This window comes from Penaeus japonicus, unplaced genomic scaffold (genome assembly GCF_977035675.1).
Source record: "Penaeus japonicus unplaced genomic scaffold, GWHDUDI00000001_assembly GWHDUDI00000013, whole genome shotgun sequence".
Taxonomy (NCBI): domain Eukaryota; kingdom Metazoa; phylum Arthropoda; class Malacostraca; order Decapoda; family Penaeidae; genus Penaeus; species Penaeus japonicus.
Window position 1 is genome coordinate 33,764,702 of NW_028234415.1, and position 20,000 is coordinate 33,784,701.

The 20,000-nt window shown below is 36.4% G+C and overlaps 3 protein-coding genes across 18 annotated transcripts in view; 2 read left to right on the top strand and 1 right to left on the bottom strand.

Annotated features, from left to right (window-relative positions):
- The window catches only part of LOC122255191 (uncharacterized), a 42,324-nt gene extending 37,846 nt beyond the window's left edge, over positions 1-4,478 (top strand). Inside the window, exons 5-7 of the mRNA XM_043019121.2 lie at positions 1,934-2,254; positions 2,396-2,639; positions 2,767-4,478. Of these exons, the coding sequence (XP_042875055.1) occupies positions 1,934-2,254; positions 2,396-2,639; positions 2,767-2,925 (724 nt within the window). The 3' untranslated portion in view covers positions 2,926-4,478. The remainder of the gene's footprint in view (positions 1-1,933; positions 2,255-2,395; positions 2,640-2,766) is intronic.
- The window catches only part of LOC122255187 (uncharacterized), a 115,021-nt gene extending 96,939 nt beyond the window's left edge, over positions 1-18,082 (bottom strand). For 8 of the 15 annotated variants that reach the window (XM_086543462.1, XM_043019106.2, XM_043019104.2 and 5 more), the window contains exons 1-10: positions 16,773-16,937; positions 13,881-13,982; positions 13,110-13,194; positions 12,724-12,842; positions 12,273-12,512; positions 11,728-12,021; positions 11,303-11,436; positions 8,488-11,032; positions 8,233-8,376; positions 7,835-7,939 (exon numbers count right to left, since the gene is read on the bottom strand). In XM_086543462.1, coding sequence (XP_086399588.1) covers positions 7,835-7,939; positions 8,233-8,376; positions 8,488-11,032; positions 11,303-11,436; positions 11,728-12,021; positions 12,273-12,512; positions 12,724-12,842; positions 13,110-13,194; positions 13,881-13,982; positions 16,773-16,820 — 3,816 coding nt within the window. In that variant the 5' untranslated portion in view covers positions 16,821-16,937. Of the gene's footprint in view, positions 1-7,834; positions 7,940-8,232; positions 8,377-8,487; positions 11,033-11,302; positions 11,437-11,727; positions 12,022-12,272; positions 12,513-12,723; positions 12,843-13,109; positions 13,195-13,880; positions 13,983-16,772; positions 16,938-17,876; positions 17,896-17,976 lie in introns of those variants that run through there. The other 7 variants (XM_086543463.1, XM_043019113.2, XM_086543464.1 and 4 more) reach the window with 3 other exon arrangements.
- A 1,914-nt stretch (positions 18,083-19,996) lies between these two features.
- The window catches only part of PolD1 (DNA polymerase delta 1, catalytic subunit), a 19,010-nt gene continuing 19,006 nt past the window's right edge, over positions 19,997-20,000 (top strand). For both annotated transcript variants that reach the window (XM_086543465.1, XM_043019116.2), the window contains exon 1: positions 19,997-20,000. This exon is cut by the window's right edge and continues 120 nt beyond it. The gene's annotated coding sequence lies outside the window, so the exon portion shown is untranslated.

Below are 20,000 nucleotides of genomic sequence, written 5' to 3' on the forward strand. Positions count from 1 at the left end.
GGAGGAGAATGAGAGGAAAGAGAAGGAAGAGGTGAAGAACAAGAACAAGAACAAGAACAAGAACAAGAACAAGAGTAAAGAGACTGATGATGAAGAAAAATGATAAGAAAAAACAAAAACAAAAGGAAAAAAGAAAGAGAGAAAAAAAAGAACACAAGAGTAAAGAAAAGAAGAATAAGCATAAGGGCAAACACACCGTGTCAAGAGCAGAAACAACGTCAATACCGATGCTGACAACGGGAGCTGCCAACAGTGCCCGCAATAGAAAGAGCAACTGTAATGTTCCTGTCTTTTCTCTCTCTGTCTCGGCATCGTTAGAGACACCGTGCATGGCAGTATTAAGAGCAACGGGGAAAATGGGAGGGGAGATAGAAGGGGAGGGGAGGAGAAGGGGGGAAAAGAGAAGAGGGGATGAGGGGGAGGGGAATTGTAGGGAAGGGGGAGGAGGGAAGAGGGGGGAGGTAAGGGAGGAGTGGGGACAGGAGACGGGGAAGGGGAGTAATTTACTAACGTTATTTAAAAAATTAATATCAATAACGATAGTCATCATTGCAACGAATGTCCCACAACAACAACACGTGATTTTTTACTGATCTTTTTCATGCACTTTCCATGAATCTAAAAGCAGATCGAAAAGAAGAAAAGTCGTGAGAGGAATAGACATGACACGGCAAAAAAAAAAAATAATAAAAAAAAACACAGTGACCTTCAGGCTCCAGCTGACTGGCATGACACCGACAGGCAACAGACACGACACAGACACGACAGAAAGACAGACACAAAAGACAACCAAGTACATGACACTGATATCAGACAAACACAACATACATACACAGCATACAGTCACGGCAGGCAGACAGACAACCACCGGTATTAGACAGACCCGAAAGACAAAACGAAGAGACAAAATACAAGTAAGCGGACAAAAAAAAAAGACCCGTGCATGACACCTGTGAGTAGACAAACAAAAAAGACCCGTGCATGGCTACTTCCAGACACAACAGACAACCACAGCAGAAAGACACGAACCACTACTTCTCACACCATGAGCCCATGACAAATAGCGAGCGAGGAGCACATGGAAATAAAGAAGGTAGTTATAGGGGAGGCAGTAAAATGACACTTGTGGGAAAAAGAGAGAGGGAAGCGCTTGAGATGAGATGGGGGTAGGAAGGGGAGAGGGGAGAGGGGGGGAGAGAAGAGGGGATGAGGGGGAAGGGAAAGATTGACTGTGATATTGATGGGGATGGAGGGGGGAAGGGGAGGAAGGAGGGGGAGGAAAAGGGGGAGGGGAGGGGAGGGGAAGAAGGGGAGGAGGAGAGGGGAAGGGGGAAAAGAAAAGAGGGGATCAGAGGGAGGGGAAAGACGGACTGTAGTATTGGTGGGGAGGGGGCAGAGGAGGAGGGGAGGAAAGAGAGGGAGGCAAGGGGAGTGGGGACAGGGAGAGGAGGGAGACGGGGAAGGGGAGAGGTAGGGAGGAAGGGAGGGGACCCTTGCCTCAGCTAGTGGCTATTGATCCAGACTCACCTCATGGTAAGTTCTCTCACCGCGCCTCACCTGAACACACAAACACACATACAAATACACAAACAACAACACACGGTGACTAAAAATCATATAAAAAGACACAAAAGCACACGTGCAAAATACACATTCAGACAAATATACACATACTGTATATAACCTCCCTCATACACATAATAACATACATAAGCATAAACGTACATATATACGAAAATACAGAGAGATTAATCACACACACACACACACACACACACACACACACACACACACACACACACACACACACACACACACACACACACACACACACACACACACACACAACATTCCACCCTCCAGCCCTCGCCATGCTTTGACCATTTCACCCACCCACTCATCCACCACCTCCCGCCCGTTCTTCCGCCCACAGGTTCATGACGGCCGGCACCAACGTGGTGGGCTGGAGCGTGGCCGTGGGCGCCGTGTGGTGGGTGGCCGTGATCGTGTCGGTGCTGCCCTACATCGGCTGGAATTCGTGGGAGGACCACGATGAGAGCTGCCACCTCTCCACCCTCTGGCCGCTGTCCTTCACCGCCTTCCTCACGTTCCTGGTGGGCGGCCACATCGCCTCGGCCCTGCTCATGTGGGCGTCCACCCGCGCCACCCAGCTCAAGGCCATGACGGTGCGGCGGGGCCCGGCGCCCGCTAACGCCTGCAACGACCCTGAGGAGGCGCCCATCTCTAACTGCGCGTAAGTGACACCCTCGAAGGGGTTTCCGTTGTGCCTGTGAGATCTTACTTTCCCCACACGCCACGATCGACACCTTTGTCCTTCCTGGCCATGTCCTGGCGATGCCCTGGCGATGCCCTGACCATGCCTTGTCCTCTGCAGCCAAGGAGCTAACAGCAGCAACAGCATCGGCAGCGTGCGCGTGGGGGGTTGGTGCGTGAGCGTGGCCTCCTTGGTTCCCATGCTGGCTCACGTGGTGGTGGCTTCGTCGTGCGCCGTGTCCTCTCAGTGCCAGGCTACACCTCAGCACTACCACGAAGAGGCCTCTGCACTGCCCTGGTCCTCCCTGTTGCTCGTGGCAGCCGCAGTCACCAACCCGCTGCTTTATGTCTTCACCGACGACCAGGTGCGTCTCCTTCCCCTTTTCGTTCCATCCAACGACCCGATAACAATAAGAATTTCCCTCGTTTAAAATGCATTCCATTTACCCTTAAAAAAACTAATCCAGTTTTCTTATCAATCGTCAAATCTAGGTTTCCTCCGTGACGCTGTTCCTGCTGTCCCGCTTCTGCTGCTGGTGGTGCGAGCGACGCAAGCAGCGTCTCGTGCCTCGCCAACAGGAGCCCCACGACACAGAGACCAATGTTTATGTGACCAACGACACCGACCACCTCGTGTCCGACAACAGCTAAAGTGATGGCTGAACCATGCACTCGAGCTCTCTTTGTCACCCATGATCTCCATAATGCTTCTAAGCGCACAAAAAAGCTGTAGCAATGCTTTTTAAAATAACTTTCATACGTCTCACGATTAAGAGCACTCCGGTCGGGCCGGATAGGGCATAGAGCCCAAAATAAAGTACCTAATAAGAGCAGTAACTAAAACGTTACGCGTTCAGGTCGATTTGTCTGTGCTTCGCTAGATCCTAAGACACACGAAAAGCTGTACACACACAGAAGACAAAAATGTATTAGTTCCCTCGCTTTCTCACCCAACTTTGATAAACTTTTCTCGAAACTCCTACTGGTGCTCTTGGTATTAACAGCATTTTCTCTCCAGTGTACAATGCAATAAAACAGTTCAGTTACAAGTTATCTTCCAAGTCAGATTTTTTGCTCAAATGTTTTTTAATTCAAAACCACTGATTCCCTGTGCCAAGCGAGCTAAATGAATCATGAACCAGGTTTCACTCCAAGGAGAAACTTGATGGGTGATATAGACACGAAACCCTAATTATTCAAACAGGTTAATCTAAATCATATCACCTTCGAAGTAAACATTAATAAGAAATAATTACATTGAGGGTGTGATATCAATAGATATATGAAAAGCTAAAGTGAAAAAAAAATCAGAAAACTTTCCAATTCTAAGACATGATATATTACAATAACAACTTCAAGGGATTGCTTCACTTTTCATTGAACACATGATTCATTGAGACAAGAATGCTACTGTAATTATCTTATCATTTCATTTCACTGGTTTTACTCACTTGACTTTCCAACATTTTCACTTTTTTACAAATTTTTGAGAATTACCAGAAAAGTTAGAGAAGACAACACTATTGCTGTGAAATCTTCCATTAGTCTGTCTGTGGAAACTTATAGAGGAACAATAAGAATGTTCATAAAATGCATATGTAACAAAAATAACTCTCCTTCAGTAAAGTTAATGTTGTAAAGGTTATTGCCCAACTCAAAGGCTCTCTAGAAAATAGCTTTACTTGTACCATTTTGATGTAGTCAGCCTGAGGAAAAGCTTTAAATGTAATGTACTCAATAGTTCTTCATATCACATTAACATTTCAATATAATGATAGACATTACCCATAGCATATAGTATAAATGCTTAAATGAAGAATGTTCCTACTGACAAGCACTTAATTTTCAAGAATACAGCATAAACTGCTTATGAAAAATAAGTACCGATCATTTGAATCCCCCTTCGCAACTTGATCTCGCTCTCTCTCTGCAATAATGTCTGATTGTTCTGAAATGAACTCTCACCTCTTAAATTTCATGGCAAGGTACAGACCTCCAGAAAATGTATGGCTGTACTGTTTACAATTATCAATAACAATATATAGTGGCACCTAGACTCTAAATATATTTTGTAAAGGAACTATTGCATTGCAACATGGGAAAATGTGCAATGCAAAGAAGTGGTGAAACACAAGATGGTTTCATAGAGCAATAACCGTTTTAACCTCTGCATAAAGAAAAAAATACTTAAAAAAAAAAAAGATTTCCTCAACATAAATTTACTCTCTTCCATTTTAATTAAGTTGCATTAAAGAAAAATTAGCTAAATCAATAAAAATCTGACTGCAGTACAATTCAGTGGAAAAATGATAAGCAAATATCAACACTATTGGCAAGTACTTTTGAACAAATAATATCATACTACTCCTGACATTCTACTAAGCTAAATTCCTTTTCAAAACTCGAAACAGAAGTGATCAATATTGCCGGGCTAGATAAAACTTTTGCTTTAAATGATGGTTACATTGTACTGATGTGGTATTTCTTTACTGGTAATCTGGGTAAAAAAAAATATATATATACATATATAAACATATATATCTGCGAATCATAAAATACGATATATGTTGAGGTGTGGATGTGTCATTTTTCTTTCTACATGGAATTTCAATTTACATGTATAACTATCTGCAAATTAGTTTCATTAAGGATACAAGGAGACAAAGGTAGCTATCACAAATCTGATAAAATTGTGAATTATTGCATGCTATTAAGAAGCAGCACTGTCAAAGCAAGTGGTGATTTTCTCATTATATCACAAGTTGTCAAAAGTTACCCTCACTTTGCCTCCTCTCTAGTGGTATATACTATTTCATAACAATATAATACTATATATATATAAAAAAAATCTGTGTAGTAATACAATATATTGTTGGTCACTATATATTCTTGTACAGCACAAATGTATGTATTGTTAAAAGTTGGTCCATCCCAATGTATTGCTAGAACAACTGCTTTCAACTTCATTTTTTTGCAATATTTTCACCATTTGAAACAAAACAGAATGAAAGGACTGCTTTCCTTCTATAAACAAGCAGCTTGTGTTTTCTTAAAGTTTATGTTAATCCAGACTAACAGAATTGCAAGGGTAGGTATACTCAGCCAAATCGACACGTAATCGAACTAATCTGCAGAAAAACAAGACAACATGCGAGAAGTGGTTGCCACAAATCATATAGTTATTGTCGCTGTAGTTCAGGGAGAACTATATTGATAATGCTAATAATAACAACAACAAAAATATCTGTCTATTTTATGTAATTCCTTTTGAGATTTTTCAGTATGAGTAGAGGCATATTTCTATCATTATTGCTATTTATATATTGAACCATTTATTTTTTTAAATGTACCCCACACTGTATAAACATGCCAAAAAACATAAAATATTTTTATTTATCTATGTGAGTCTTATAAATCTATTGTAGCCCATCAAAATCTAAGACATGTGTACGTAGGAAATGTAAAATTATTTTATTTCTTTTCTTTTCTCTTTTTTTCTGCACAGGAATAGCCACTTCCTATCACTGTTTCTTGATAAGTGTGATGCCAACATATTTAGTACTCTTGTGTCCATGTGCGTGTGCATGTGCATTTACATGCATATGTGAGTCTGTGTATGTGTGGGTGCATGCATGCGTACAGGCATGCATTTGTGCTTGCATGCGTGCATGCATGTGTGTAGGTGTCTGGGTAGGTGTGGATGTGCATATCCATGTGTGACTGAGTGCATGTGCATATGCATGTGCATATGCATATACATGTGCATGTCCATGTGCATGTGCATGTGCATGTGCATATACATGTGCATGTCCATGTGCATGTGCATATGCATGTGCATGTGCATATGATGTGCACATGTGTATGTATGTTCATGCACATGTGCATAAACTAGTTTAATTAAATAGAAGCATTAAAGTCTTTGATTTTCAATAATCCAACCTTAAAAAATGTTTTTAGACCACTGAAATCAAGGGTACAAAAGTCTCCCTATAATCAAACTTATTAAAAAATAATAATAATAAAATAAAATAAACAAACACACATTTTCAAAGACACTTCATATACTTTTTATTAAAATTGTACTGAAGATGATGATGGTAATAATAAAATAATAACATTAATAGTAATAATAATATAAATAATAAAATAAAATAAAACCCCTATTAATTGTAATATGGAAACAGAACAAGATCAATCAGAGGCCCACAAAAAATTACATACGGCTATGTTTTCCAATTCTAGATAGTGATACTAAGTGGCTCAGTTAGTTTATTCATGTTCCAGTTTTAGAATGCACAATTATCTTCTTCAATACTCACAGATGCAGACACACACATTTACACTCACAATCTCATAGGCACACAGACATGTAAAGCCAAACACACACAAACACATACACAAACAAACAAACAAACAAACAAACAAATAAACAAACTCACTCTCTCTGTCTCTGTCTCTGTCTCTGTCTCTGTCTCTGTCTCTGTCTCTGTCTCTGTCTGTCTCTCTCTCTCTGTATATGCATATAACTACTTGTGCATTATAGACTAGTATATGGTTTAATAATATGTAAAAACGCACAAAGTAGCTTGTGTCATCTTCACTTAGTGTGCAGGGTAAGTTGAATGTATTGAATATTAATATTACTTAAACAAAATCAGTTAATCTGCTTGGGAATATTGGCACAAATCTAACTACAAAGGGAGATGAAAGAAAAATACTTGTTTCAAATTTTCATTTGTGTGTACCTAATCAATAAGAGGCAAGTATTGTTACATGTCATATGAAGAAAATAGTTTTGAGAATGCAATGAAATTGCTAGACAACCTCTACTGCAAGGTTATTTAATACTAAAGGATGTGAATAAAAAATGTTGTTTCATTACCCTCCTCCTCATAAGATAAGGAAAAAAGTTTATGAACATGAATAAATAACTTAAAAATAACTCTCTCACTCACACTTACACTCATACACTCACACACTCTCTCACTTACTAACTTACCCCCATACCACTGTTACTGAGATCCATACACAAACAACATCTCTCCTTTCTGACAATTGGATCCACAAAATATTTGCCAAATCACATCTACTTGAATGACTTTTAAATACTGGCACTTTCACTATGACATAAGTCTGGCAAACAAAATAATTTTTAGCGTAAATTCTTCACCCTCTATTCATCCCCAATTTCGGCCGTTGCTAGTTCACATTTAGCTGATTTACATAATCAGAAGCATAATGAAGAAATTACACTTCCTTTTCAAAAGAACTATGAAAATGATACACACTATAATTGTAAAAACAAGAAAATACTTGAATTAAGATAAGTTATACACAAAAATGGGCATTTTGCCAAAAAAAATATACAGTTAAGGAAAACAAAAAAATTATGTAATTTTTTCATCTGGTATGTAAAGCTATAAAAAAAAATATGAAAAAACCCTCTTAAAATACTATACTTACCCATCATATGCATATATATATATATATCAAAATCACTGTTAAACCTTGTCTGAAGCAGTGACAAGAAGAAACCATTGTGGGTATAATATTTATTTACCTTGACTACTGCATCTCTTATGAACTGAATGGCAGTTTCCATATACACATGGCTGGATGGAGAGTCATCCTCAAGTTCATCTAAACTCTGTAAAATATTGTGAACCTGCAAGAAAAGTACATCAAGGGATTAACACTTGGCAATGCAGTGAAAATTGCACATCTGTCTGCAAAGCTGATAAATAAAATATGCAGGGAAATGTATCTCATTATTCACATCCTGGATACAAAAAATTATGAAAGTACTTAGTTAATTTCTCTTTTCATTATCATTTATCAGTATTCTCATGATTTCATCTGCTCCTCCTTACTTCAACTATTATCACTTGTAGCCAACAATCTTGCTTCCCCATACAGCTCCTACTGTATGATAAAACATTAAATGACATGCATACTTACTTTGTGTGATTCTGCAGAGATGAAATTTGCCAAGGATGGTTCACATTTAGCCTTGTCTTCCCAGTCCTGCAGTATCTGCTTGAAACGATTACCTAATTGTGTTTTAAAGAGTTCTCTCTCTTTTCTAGGTGAACCTTGTTCCTGCTGCAAATTAAAAAAAAAGGGAATATACTAAGCATTTGTAACTATACATTACACTGCCATTAACATTCAAAATTTCTGGTTGCTTTTGTCAAAATCAGATGTAAGCTTTACCTGTGACTGAAGCCTAGGTGACTCATACTGAAGTTTCTCTAATCTACAACGTATTTGTTGCTGGTTTAGGGCTATCTTCAGCCTCTCGTTCTCATGTTTCAGGACCACATTCGCATTTTCTGTGCTGGCACATTCTGGCACTTCTTTCACGTTGCTTTCCACAAAGTCTGACTTTTCTCCGGGTTCCCCTTGCTTCTCTCTTATTTCAGGGGAGGTTCTCAATTTTTGTATTTCACTTTTCAGGACAGCATTTTCTAGGTGGCTGACAAGTTTTTCTTTATGCAGTGTGTCTGAGTGATGCAAAACATCCTGTAGACTTGACAAGCATTTCCTATAGTCTTCATATATAATGTGAAGTTCCTCAATCTTAACCTCATATTCTAATTTGATACACTCCTTTGGAACTTTTTCTGATTTTGTAGTCATTAACCCTAAGAAATTTGTGAATTTTTGGCTGAACTCTGGATTTTCTGAGCTATGCAATTTGACTAGATTTTGTACATTCATTCGAAGCTGATTCATATTTTGCTCAGCTTGTTTCAGTTTCTCTTCAGTTCCTGCAAGCATAAACTCCAGTTCCTTTATCAACACTTGATGTTGCATCTTTTCAGCTTGCAATTCCTGGAGCTGTCTCTGGTCTTCCCTCCATTTCTTCTTCTCCATTTCCAGTTCTTCAATTCTCCTACTCAACTTAGACTTTACATTCTCCAGCGACTGAATAGCAAAATATTGATCATGGGATTTAATCTTCAGCTTCTCAATTTCGTTCTCGCATTCCTTCTTGCTCTTCTCCAGACTAACATACTTTTCTTTCCAGGAGGCACCATCACTTCCCCCTTTGCTCTCCGTCCCCAGAGAGACAATTGCTGTGTCAGTATCTCCTTGCTCACTGTGATTATCTTCTGGCAATGGATATGTTACACTTGTAACTGAACTAGTCTGTGCAGCACGGTCCTCTAGGGATGCCGAAACACTTGCCCCAACGTCACTCGTTATCCGCTGATGGGTTGCCAGCTGCACCTCCCTGTCTAGCGCCAGTCTTGTGTCTACTAGTTCCGCCTCCATCATTTTATACTGGTCCATCATCTTTTCGAGTTCAGCTTCAGTTTCATTCTTGTGTCTCTCCATGCTGTCACAGGTTTTTCTTAACTGTTCCATTTCTGACAAAAGAGCCTCCTTTTCCAGGCAGGCTTCTCTTAAGGTCATTTCCATGGAATGTAGGTTCTTCTCCGTTTCTTTCAGCTTCTGTACCAGTTCTTTGACCTTGCTTTTAATGGATAAATTCATTCCCCTTTCCTCTAGTAGCTCCTCATCACTCAACCAATCGACCTTCTCAAACAACTCATATTCTTCTAGTAGGGATGAGTATTTGCCTTTCAATTCTGCAATTTCAAGATTCTTCTTCTCAAGATCAGCTTCAAGCCCCACATTTCTTTCATTGCAATGCTCCAGCTCGGCTAATCTCTTTTGGAGATCTTCGCAAGTAACCCTGAGGCCAATAACTTCTTTTTCCAACTCTATTTTGATTTTCAGCTCTTCCTGAAGTTTATTTACTTCCTCATTAAGTTTTTCAATATAACCAATTTCTTTATTCAATGTCTCTTTCTCTTTGAGCCAGTTCTCTTTCTCTTCCTGGAGTCCCTCATATTTCGACTGTAGGTTCTTCTGTTCTCTTTCAAGTTCATTCAACTTTTCTGTTGCTGAATTGTACTTTTGCTGAAAGCCTTGAATTTGACTATTCAATTCTTCTTTTTCAGCTTTGCTCTGGGCAAGTTCTTCAAAAATGGCACTCATCTGATCACACTCTTCTTTCAACTTCATTAACTCCAGGTCCTTTTTCTCGAGATCTCCCTGGAGATCTAAGTTTACCTTTTCGTAAGACTGCAGTTCTGAGCATTTTCTTTGGAGATCAACTTGAACATTTCGGCAAATGACCAATTCCTTTTCCAGCTCCACTTTCATCCTGACTTCCCCTTCTAGATTATTAACTTCAGCATTCAGTTTCTCAACATACTGCAGCTCTGCAGTCAGCGATGCCTTCTCCTGATTCCAGTTCTCCTTCTCCACCAACAGTTCATCATATTTTAGCTTCAAGTTCTTATTCTCTACCTGGTATTCTTCGATCTTCTTCATCACTCCATCATACTGCATATTCATGTTCTGAAGCTGCACATTCATATCATTCTTGAAGCTTTTGTTCTCTGCCACTTCCTTCTCCTTATCTTCTAACTCTTTCTCTAGCAATTCATTCTTCTCTCTAAGATCTCGGACTCTTTCTATTTCTACTTTTAGCTGCTCTTCCACTTCTACTCTCTTCTCCTTCTGTTGTTCTAATTCATTCTCCTTCTCTTCATTTTTCTTCATTATGTCACTTAAAGTCGACTCTAATATATGGACTTTGTTCCTCTCGGCTTCAACACCTGCCACTAGTCTTGCATGGTCTTCGAGGTGCAACTTTTCCAATGCACTTATTTGTTGGCGCGCTTCCTCCAGTTCTTTCTCATATGCTTCTTTGATCTTCAAAATCTCCTCAGAGTGTTGTTCACTAAATAGGAAATAGAGATCAAATTATTTTTAGCACATATATTAATACATATAAATTTATTCAGAATATATAAGTATGAGACGCCTAAAATTTTGCCAGCAAAAAAATATAATATAATAATAATTACTAGACTCTCTCATTAACCGCTGCAACTTTCCACCATTCTGTTTTTCTCCTGTTTGCTTCTCCCTGATCGGTATCATAATATACAATAATTAATCTACTGGAATATTAAAAAAAACTAATAATCAGACCCATATCAAACAATACCTCATCTTCTGCTTTATCAGCGTTATTTCACTACCAAGACGTTCTTCAGCAGCAGCTATCTGTCTGTCCTTTTCTTCCTTAGCTACCTTGAGCTGAACCGTTAATTCCTGCATCTTCCCCATCAGATTTTGAATCTAAAAGGAAATATAACTTATCAGTTGGAGAAGATATAAGAAACATTTTGAACATACCATCTAAAAGAAAAATTCAAGTAGTTTACAATGCTAGATTCTTCTAAATATTGATAAATATTGCTAAAAAATGAGCAAAAATAAAGTTATGTTGTATTTAATACTATGGCTATTAATCTATTGCTGATTCTAACATACAGATATAAAATATCTCAAGTCCTATTTTCCTTTTGTATATCAGTGTTTAACCTTGAAATTCATGACATCTAGGTGAAAATCAAACTGCATACTAACGTCCAAAACCGTTTGTTTTCCTTCCTCTGTAAGAGATGCAAAACGCTCTTTTGCTTCATTAAGCTTTTCTTCCAATTTCTTCTTTTCCTCTTCCAACACCATTAGATTTGCTTCACTGCTCTTGTTCTTACTTTTCAAATCCTCATTTTCAACCTGCACTTGCTTGCACTTATGTAAACACTGCTTGTACTTTAGTTCAAGTAAATTACACCTCTCTGCTTTCTCCGTCAGCTGCTTGGTTACTTCCTCTAAAAACTGCCGATCCTGATCAAAACTCTGCTGGACGGCTATTAACTGCAAAAGCAACAGTTCATACAAATTCATAGGTATCCAGACAACTCTCATATGATTTCAATGTTGTCAAGCCACTTGTATACAGACAGTTGAGGAATACTGACAAATATACATTCATATATCTTGAAGTGTTGACACTCTCCCTTGATTATCTGGTAATAGTCTTCCTCATACTCAAATAACAGTACATGTACCCACAGAGAACCAATGCCCTGAGGTTATCCATAAAATTGCAACACTTTTCTCCTTACCTTATTCTTTAGCACCAGATGTTCCCGAGGATTTACCCCCGTCACCCATTTCTTGGTCAAGGCATCCGTTGCCTCCTGCAGCTGTAGCTTCAGCGTTTCCACCTCCCTTCCAAAATTTTCTGTCTGTTGCGCTGCATCTGTCAGGGCTTCGTCCCGCTGCTGCACCAGTTCCGCTAGCCTTGTTTGTAGAGTGCCGATCACCTGGTCGCGTTGACTGAGAGCGGCCTGGTATTCCATTATCTGTTTGAAAAAAAGGTAGATGGGAGAAACTATTAAACATCAACAAAATAAATAGATAAATAAAAAAAATTGTGTATAAAACATGTCACAACCTATGCTGATCCTTATATGCCAAAGCCAATTACTTTGAACAACTTATCATAATAAAATGAAGAATACATCAACTACAGAAAAATATTGGTATTCTAGAGACATAACAATAAATGCAAACCTTCATTTTGTACTGATCCAGGACCTTCTTCTCAACTGGAGATACATTTTGTGGTGCAGCTTGCTGTTGCTTTAACTTCTGATTTTCAAATTGAAGAGCTTGAATTGTAAGGTCTTTTGCTGTATAAAAAAGAAAAGAAAAATGTAGTATGATCTAATTGCCAGAGTTTGTTTTAACCCTCTCTGAACAGCTGGTACACCACGGGTACCGCGCATTCAAGGCCCGTTCGCTGGGTGACGTCATACGGCGTCGTTTATTTAACTGATTTAGGCTGGAATGCCCCTGTCATGAGTGGGTTAATATCATGGGTATTACAATATAAATCAACATAACACTATATATCAATGTAGTCTAGAAATTAATTAACAACTTCTTTGACAACTTACTTTGCACTTCCTCCTGTAGCTGGATAATAAAAGCTTGATCCCCCAGAGTCTGGGCAGATCCCCCTTCTCCACCTTTCCCATCCATCTGGGAAAAAAAAAAAAAAAACATTACCACATAATGCCTTCTCCAGTCACTGTCTTTTCATGGTAAGAAGATGGTGCTTTAATAAATGTGTACATTATATAACTTTACAAGATACATTAAGAAGATATTAAACATCAGGTCATGAATTAACCCATTGATAGCAGGAGGCATGATTTGCTGTCAAGGCAGCATCGTCATAAACATGGATGGCACCATGTCATACAACCCGCCACATGACTGTATACATATTTTATTAAAACCACGACCAATGGGTTAATATCAATAACAGATCAAGAATAAATTTTGTTTGATAAGGACAGGAGTATAACCCATTTCCCATTGGTCACGGTTTTAATAAAATATGTATACAGTCGGATGGCAGGTTTACATTGTCTGGCACAGTGCCATCGGCATCTACGACCGACTCTGCCTATACAGCAATTCATGCCATCCACTGTCAATGGGTTAACTGGAAAAAAAAGTTAATCTCACTTGACAAGGTAAGATAGATGTCACATTTAAAAAAAAAAAAAAATTATGATGATCAAAGATAAACCTCCTCTGACATTGTATGGCCAATCACCACTAATATATACAAAAAGAAAAACGCAAACAATAACCACAAACTTGGAGGTTCTCGTATTTACATGCCCGTCCAAAACAGACAAAATACACATATACTTTACCTTTTCTTCACTATCTAGCAGCTCTTCATTGGAAAGCTTTCTTCTTTTGGGACTTTCTTTCCTGTCTTCTCCATCTAGCTTGTTTTTTGTTTGTTGTGTAGTCTACAAAAAAAATATTAATTTGGTATAAAACACCTGAATTAAAGTACACTAATCGTGAACCAATTAGCAATGACTAGGCTATAACTTATATTATCCATTACTCAAAACTGATAACAGAATGCTATAGATCTTAACACATGTAATCCAAGGATAAAATGTTGACCTGAAAAATAGCATATATTTAAAACATACTTTTCACCAATTCCTTAGAAACTTTTGATTATCTTATCAGGAAAGTGTTTTTAATCCTTGTAAACTATAAATACAAAAAATAAATGACATTTAAATTAAATTACAAAAAAACATTTAAATACAATTAAGTGATAATATTCAAGAACCAGATTAAAGAAACATCCAAAATCAACTGAAAACAAAATAAGTTAAATCTGGAGGAAAGGCAATGGTGTACATATAACATTCTACTGATAACAGCTATTATGTTATCAATGATATAAAGCATAGCTTCATATACTACATAAAAATAAAAAAAATGCATTCAATGCAAAAAATGGTGATGATGATGATAGTGATAATGATAATGATGATGATGATGACAATGATGATAATGATGATGATGATGATGATGATGATGATGATGATGATGATGATGATGATGATGATGATGATGATGATGATAAAGATGATGATAAAGATGAAGATAGATGAAGATAATAATAATGATAATGTTAACAATGGTGAGGATAATGACTATGACAGAGAGTGTCTCTATAATAATAACAATAACAACAACAACAATAATAATTACAATGACAATGAAAGTGCTATCAATAGTGATAATGACAGTGATAATGATAGTGTTCATAAAATTGATAATGATAACAATAAAAATAATAACGATAAAAATAATATCAATAACATTAATACTCATAATAACAATAATTCAGATAACAATGGTATTATGCTGATAATTTTAATGGCAACAATTTTTTTTTTTAATAAAATAAAATAAAACATAATAATAATCATCATAATAATAATAAATCAGTTACAACAAAATATCTAATAATAGATAATGGGGACCATGATAATGATAATGATGAGGACAATGATTATGCCTGTGATAGTGTCTATAATACAAAAAACAATAAACAATAATAATAATAATAACGACAACAGGAGCAAAACAATAATAATGCCTGTGATAGTGTCTATAATACAAAAAACAATAAACAATAATAATAATAATAACAACAACAGGAGCAAAACAATAATAACAATAGCAACATAATAAGTATAATATCAGTGATAGTGATAGTAATAATGATAATGATAATGATGGTGATAATGATAACAATAATGACAGGAATAGTGATAATAATGGAATAGTGATTATAATGACAATGATAGTGATAAAGATAATAATAACGATAAAGATAATGACAACAAATTCAACACTATTATCATCAAACTTTCAAACTAACAAAGAAAAAAATATAAACAAATAGAATAATATATATGAAAATGAAAACACTCAATTCCAGCCCCTCCATCACAGCCAACCATTCCAATCATCCGCTACAACTTAGGTTATCTTACATTCCCAAAACAACTGTTGGGAACAATATTATATCATGTTGATGAATCGTTCCTCACTAAGGCAAGTATATCTCATTTCATCCATATCATGGTATAATCATTTTCCAGTGTTATTCTATGGTTAAACGTTAAGATGTGATGAACTGTAAGATGAAGAGATGCCAATAAATGTATACATTTATTTTAGACCTGTTAATAACACTACCCAATAATGTCTTAATTGAATTTAAAAACTCAGCAATACTCAAGTCATACAGTGAATTATATGCAGTTGGCACTCTTAAATGTTTAAGTAATAACAATCTATCATGAAACACAATTCATATTTCAACAAAATGCACTGGTCAACTTCCATTTTTAAATCAAACTGACTATCTATTCTGGTCTAATTCATTGTTACTGACACATTTCAACTAAACACTAACTGACAACCTGATAAAGAAAACTGAAACATCAACACCAATTTTTTCCATCCCTACCTTATATCACTCTTGTTATAATGCTTTATCATAAATATAAACATAACAAGGCTAACTCATTTTCACCTACAGTAAATACTTTCACAAATCTTATAAATTTGTGCTCTCAAGGGTACAGTTACAACCAAGGTTACTGATATCAACACAACAATAATTTGTCCAAAGTCCAAAAGTTTTAGAACAAGTCTTGGAAATACAAAACAAAAAGATTCCCAACAAAAATACATGTATCTTATTCATATTCCCTCTGAATTATGATTTGTGAAAGATCTGTCCTTCAACCAAAAACGCAAATTTCCTTATACATATGCTGTCCCATTACAAATTAACCACTGACATTTTACAAAACTAATATCGAATCCCACGTCAATTCCAACCTACTAAACACACTTCCATTGCCTTTTCAACAGCCAAACGCCAAATAACACGAAAATAACCAGCAACAAAGTTCCCTCACACACAACACGTCACAGTAGTATCCCAGGAGCCAACACCTCTCTTCCCTCAACAAATAAATCTCTCTATTTACGGAATAAACAGACGTGGATTTTATAATAAATGACCCAAAATAACACCAGGGACACGAGAAAATACATAAAACTTTCAGTCGTCAAGTAGAATTAAAATTCTCGCTGTGATGTGGCGACTCAAGGGAAGGACAGAAATAGAGCTGGAAATACGAACTCAGAACTTTACTTCACGAAACTTTTAAAATCGTGTTTATCGCCGCGTTCTCCCCTCTTATCATATCTACCTTAGTCTCCCATGCTTCTTGTGCCTTGTCTCCGTCTCCGCCATCCATTATTCTACCTATATTCCCAGTAAATCATCACGAATCACTGGAACTGACATTTGTTTTGGAAGAGTTAATAAGTTGGGTTTTGGTCTCGCGTTCTCGTAACTCGTGCTACTCCGTCTGGGACAGATCGTGCTTTTAGTATTTGCAAACTTTCAAAAATATAGTTTTATAATCCTTCCTAGAGGCAAAGATGTCGCTGTGGAAATATAGAAGTGCATTTATAGTCACTCGTTTTATCTTCAATACACTTATACTCAGTGGAACTGCGTTTTTCTGTCTCTTTTCGCCGTTACCGTATGAACGTTCTTATACCTTTAGCAAAACTTTTAAAAATAGAAAACAATTCTTTCCTTGCGTCACTTTGCTGATATAGCAATACCTCTTCTTATCATATGATTAACCATCGGCTATACTTTTTTTCTGTTGTGTGTGGGAAGAGAGTTTTGATCAAATATGAAATTGTACAAAGACTTTCCTTACGAAAACGCAAAGTTCATAACCGCCTTTCGGAAACTTTTAGTTCCAAATTGTTTGTTTATTTTTCAAAATGATTGGTCTCTATTCCTCTGTCTGGGGCATGGACCTCGTTTTCAAATCAAATACTGTTTGGGGTAGCTCGCACCTTTGTATATTCATTATATATTGGATATCTTAAACCTTCATTACTTTTTTTAATAAAAAAGAACCAATGTTATTAATAAACAAAATCGTTTTATATCGAACCCGTTTGATTTTCCGGCCGTTATCTATTTAGATAGGCCCTTCTGCATAGCTTTGTGAACAGATTAGAAATGGATCATTTGGGCTGTTAGAACAGATTACAAATGGATCATAGGCTGTTAGAATATGTATGTATATTTTTAAGTTTCGATCTCAAAGCTCAGTCATTAAAACTAAACTACAAAATATCGTTTCTTTTTGTTGCTTCTCTCAGTTTTGCAAGAAAAGTGGGGGAAATGTGCCTATCATTGCCGCAATGATCCCCAAACTTAATTAGATGGTACCCTTAGCGCAATTCTTTCTATGGCACCCTTTTCTCACCCCCCCCCCCCAACCTACCTCTTATGAATCCACATTTGGTTCAGACAAGGGGAGCGCTAATCATTTTCTTGGGGGGTGTCAGGTCTCAGGTTACTGATCAGGTTATATGTAATCTTACCGACTTGTCGAGCCTGCTGAGGAAACGGCTGAAAATCTTTGGTCTCTGTTGGGATCAGGGTGCATCTTCGTCCGTTTCAGGCATTGGTGCTGCTCGAAACAAAATAAGCATAAATTACATGTCTAAATAGGAAACTTAAAACTCATCAGAAACTTAAGAATGACTTAGGATAGTAGCCCAAATTTTTTACTTTGAAATCTTGCGGCGCTCCAGCCACGGAAGCCAGCTGACGCGGAAGCCAGTATCCCCCCCATAAAAATTATCTAAAACCGATCCATTAGTTTTAGAAATCAAGTTTAGAAAATGTAAAAAATAAAATCTGCTCTAGCATACTAATTTTACTAATGTTACAAAATCGCCCCGATTTTGAAACATTAGTAAAACATAATGATAATGTCAACGATAATATTAGCAATGTTATATAATCATTATTATCATTACCATCATAATTGCGATGATAAAAAGCAGCCCTTATAAATAGACTAGATAACGGTTCCAATACACTTCTGACAGTAATGATAATGACAGCAATGATAATGATGACAACAATAAACAATAATTTGAAACTTTAATAGCAAAACAAAAAGAAAAGATAAACAAACAAAGGCGGAAGAAAGTTTTTTCAGAGCTCAGAGGATGGAAACTGCCAAGTCCAGTGCCAAAAAGGAAGACAGTGCCATACAGCGGCGCCAGTGCCAAACTCCTGCCAGAGCGTGTTGTGTGTGACAGTTACTGACAGTTGTGTGTAATGTGTCCATCATCAGATTGATTATATTGGCGAGAAATATTGTTAAAACTTAGGTATATTTTCTTTGGAGGTCCGGATGAAGGTTATTAACGTAATTTGAACAACTTTTGATTAAGGGTGTTACACGAAGCTTTTGTCGTCAAAGATACATGATACATGTAGTTTGAATTCGTCATATGATAAATATTGACGCTTTTGTTTCTTTACTTCCATTTGAGTTTTTGTGTCAGTGTTGCAATAATGATAATATCTATGATAACCGTTGCTATCACCATTGCCGTTGTTATTATTATCGGAAGCAGTAACAGTATTGGTAGCATCGGTAGTATCATTATCATTATCATCATTATCATTGTGTCATAATTATCGTTCTTATAGTTGGTGCTGTTGTTATCATCTTCATCATGATTACTATCATTATTCTAATCATCATTATCATAGTAATGGTAATATCATTATAATCATTATCACTATCATTATTACCATTGCTATTACCCTCTTAGTCATCATCATCATCATTAGTAGTAATAGCAACACCATTATTTCCATTATCATTATTATCATCATCATTGCTATCATTATCATCGTCATTATTACTATCATTATTATCCTCATTTCATTATCATTATTATCCTCATTTCATTATCATTATTATCATCATTCATTATCATTATTATCATCCTTTCATTATCATTATTATCATCGCTATCATTAACGTTATTGTTATCCTTATTATTATTCTCATCATTATTATCGTTATCATTATCATCAATATTATTACCATTGTTTTAATTATCATTATTTTTTTCGTTATTATATAATTATTTTCACGAATATCATCATCATTGTCTTTACTAATATGATTACCATTGGTATTAGTAGTAGTAGTACTACTACTACTATTACCAAAATTATCAGTATTATTATTATCATCATTATTACCATCATTATTATCATTGCCATCATTATCATTATAATCGTTATTATTTATTGTCAATACTAACATGTTTCGCATTATATTTTTGTATTATCACTCTTCTTTTTAAAATTATATGATTGATAATGATGATACTGATAATTAATATCATAAGAATGTTGATATCTTATATAGTAATATTAATAATAACGATAATCAATAAAACTACTAACAATAGAAGTAATGACAATAAAGATAATATTAACAACAACCATAACCACAACAATAAAAACAACAATAAGAATAAAAACAACCATCATATGAAAGACAAATATAATAATAATAACCCAAACCAGCAAG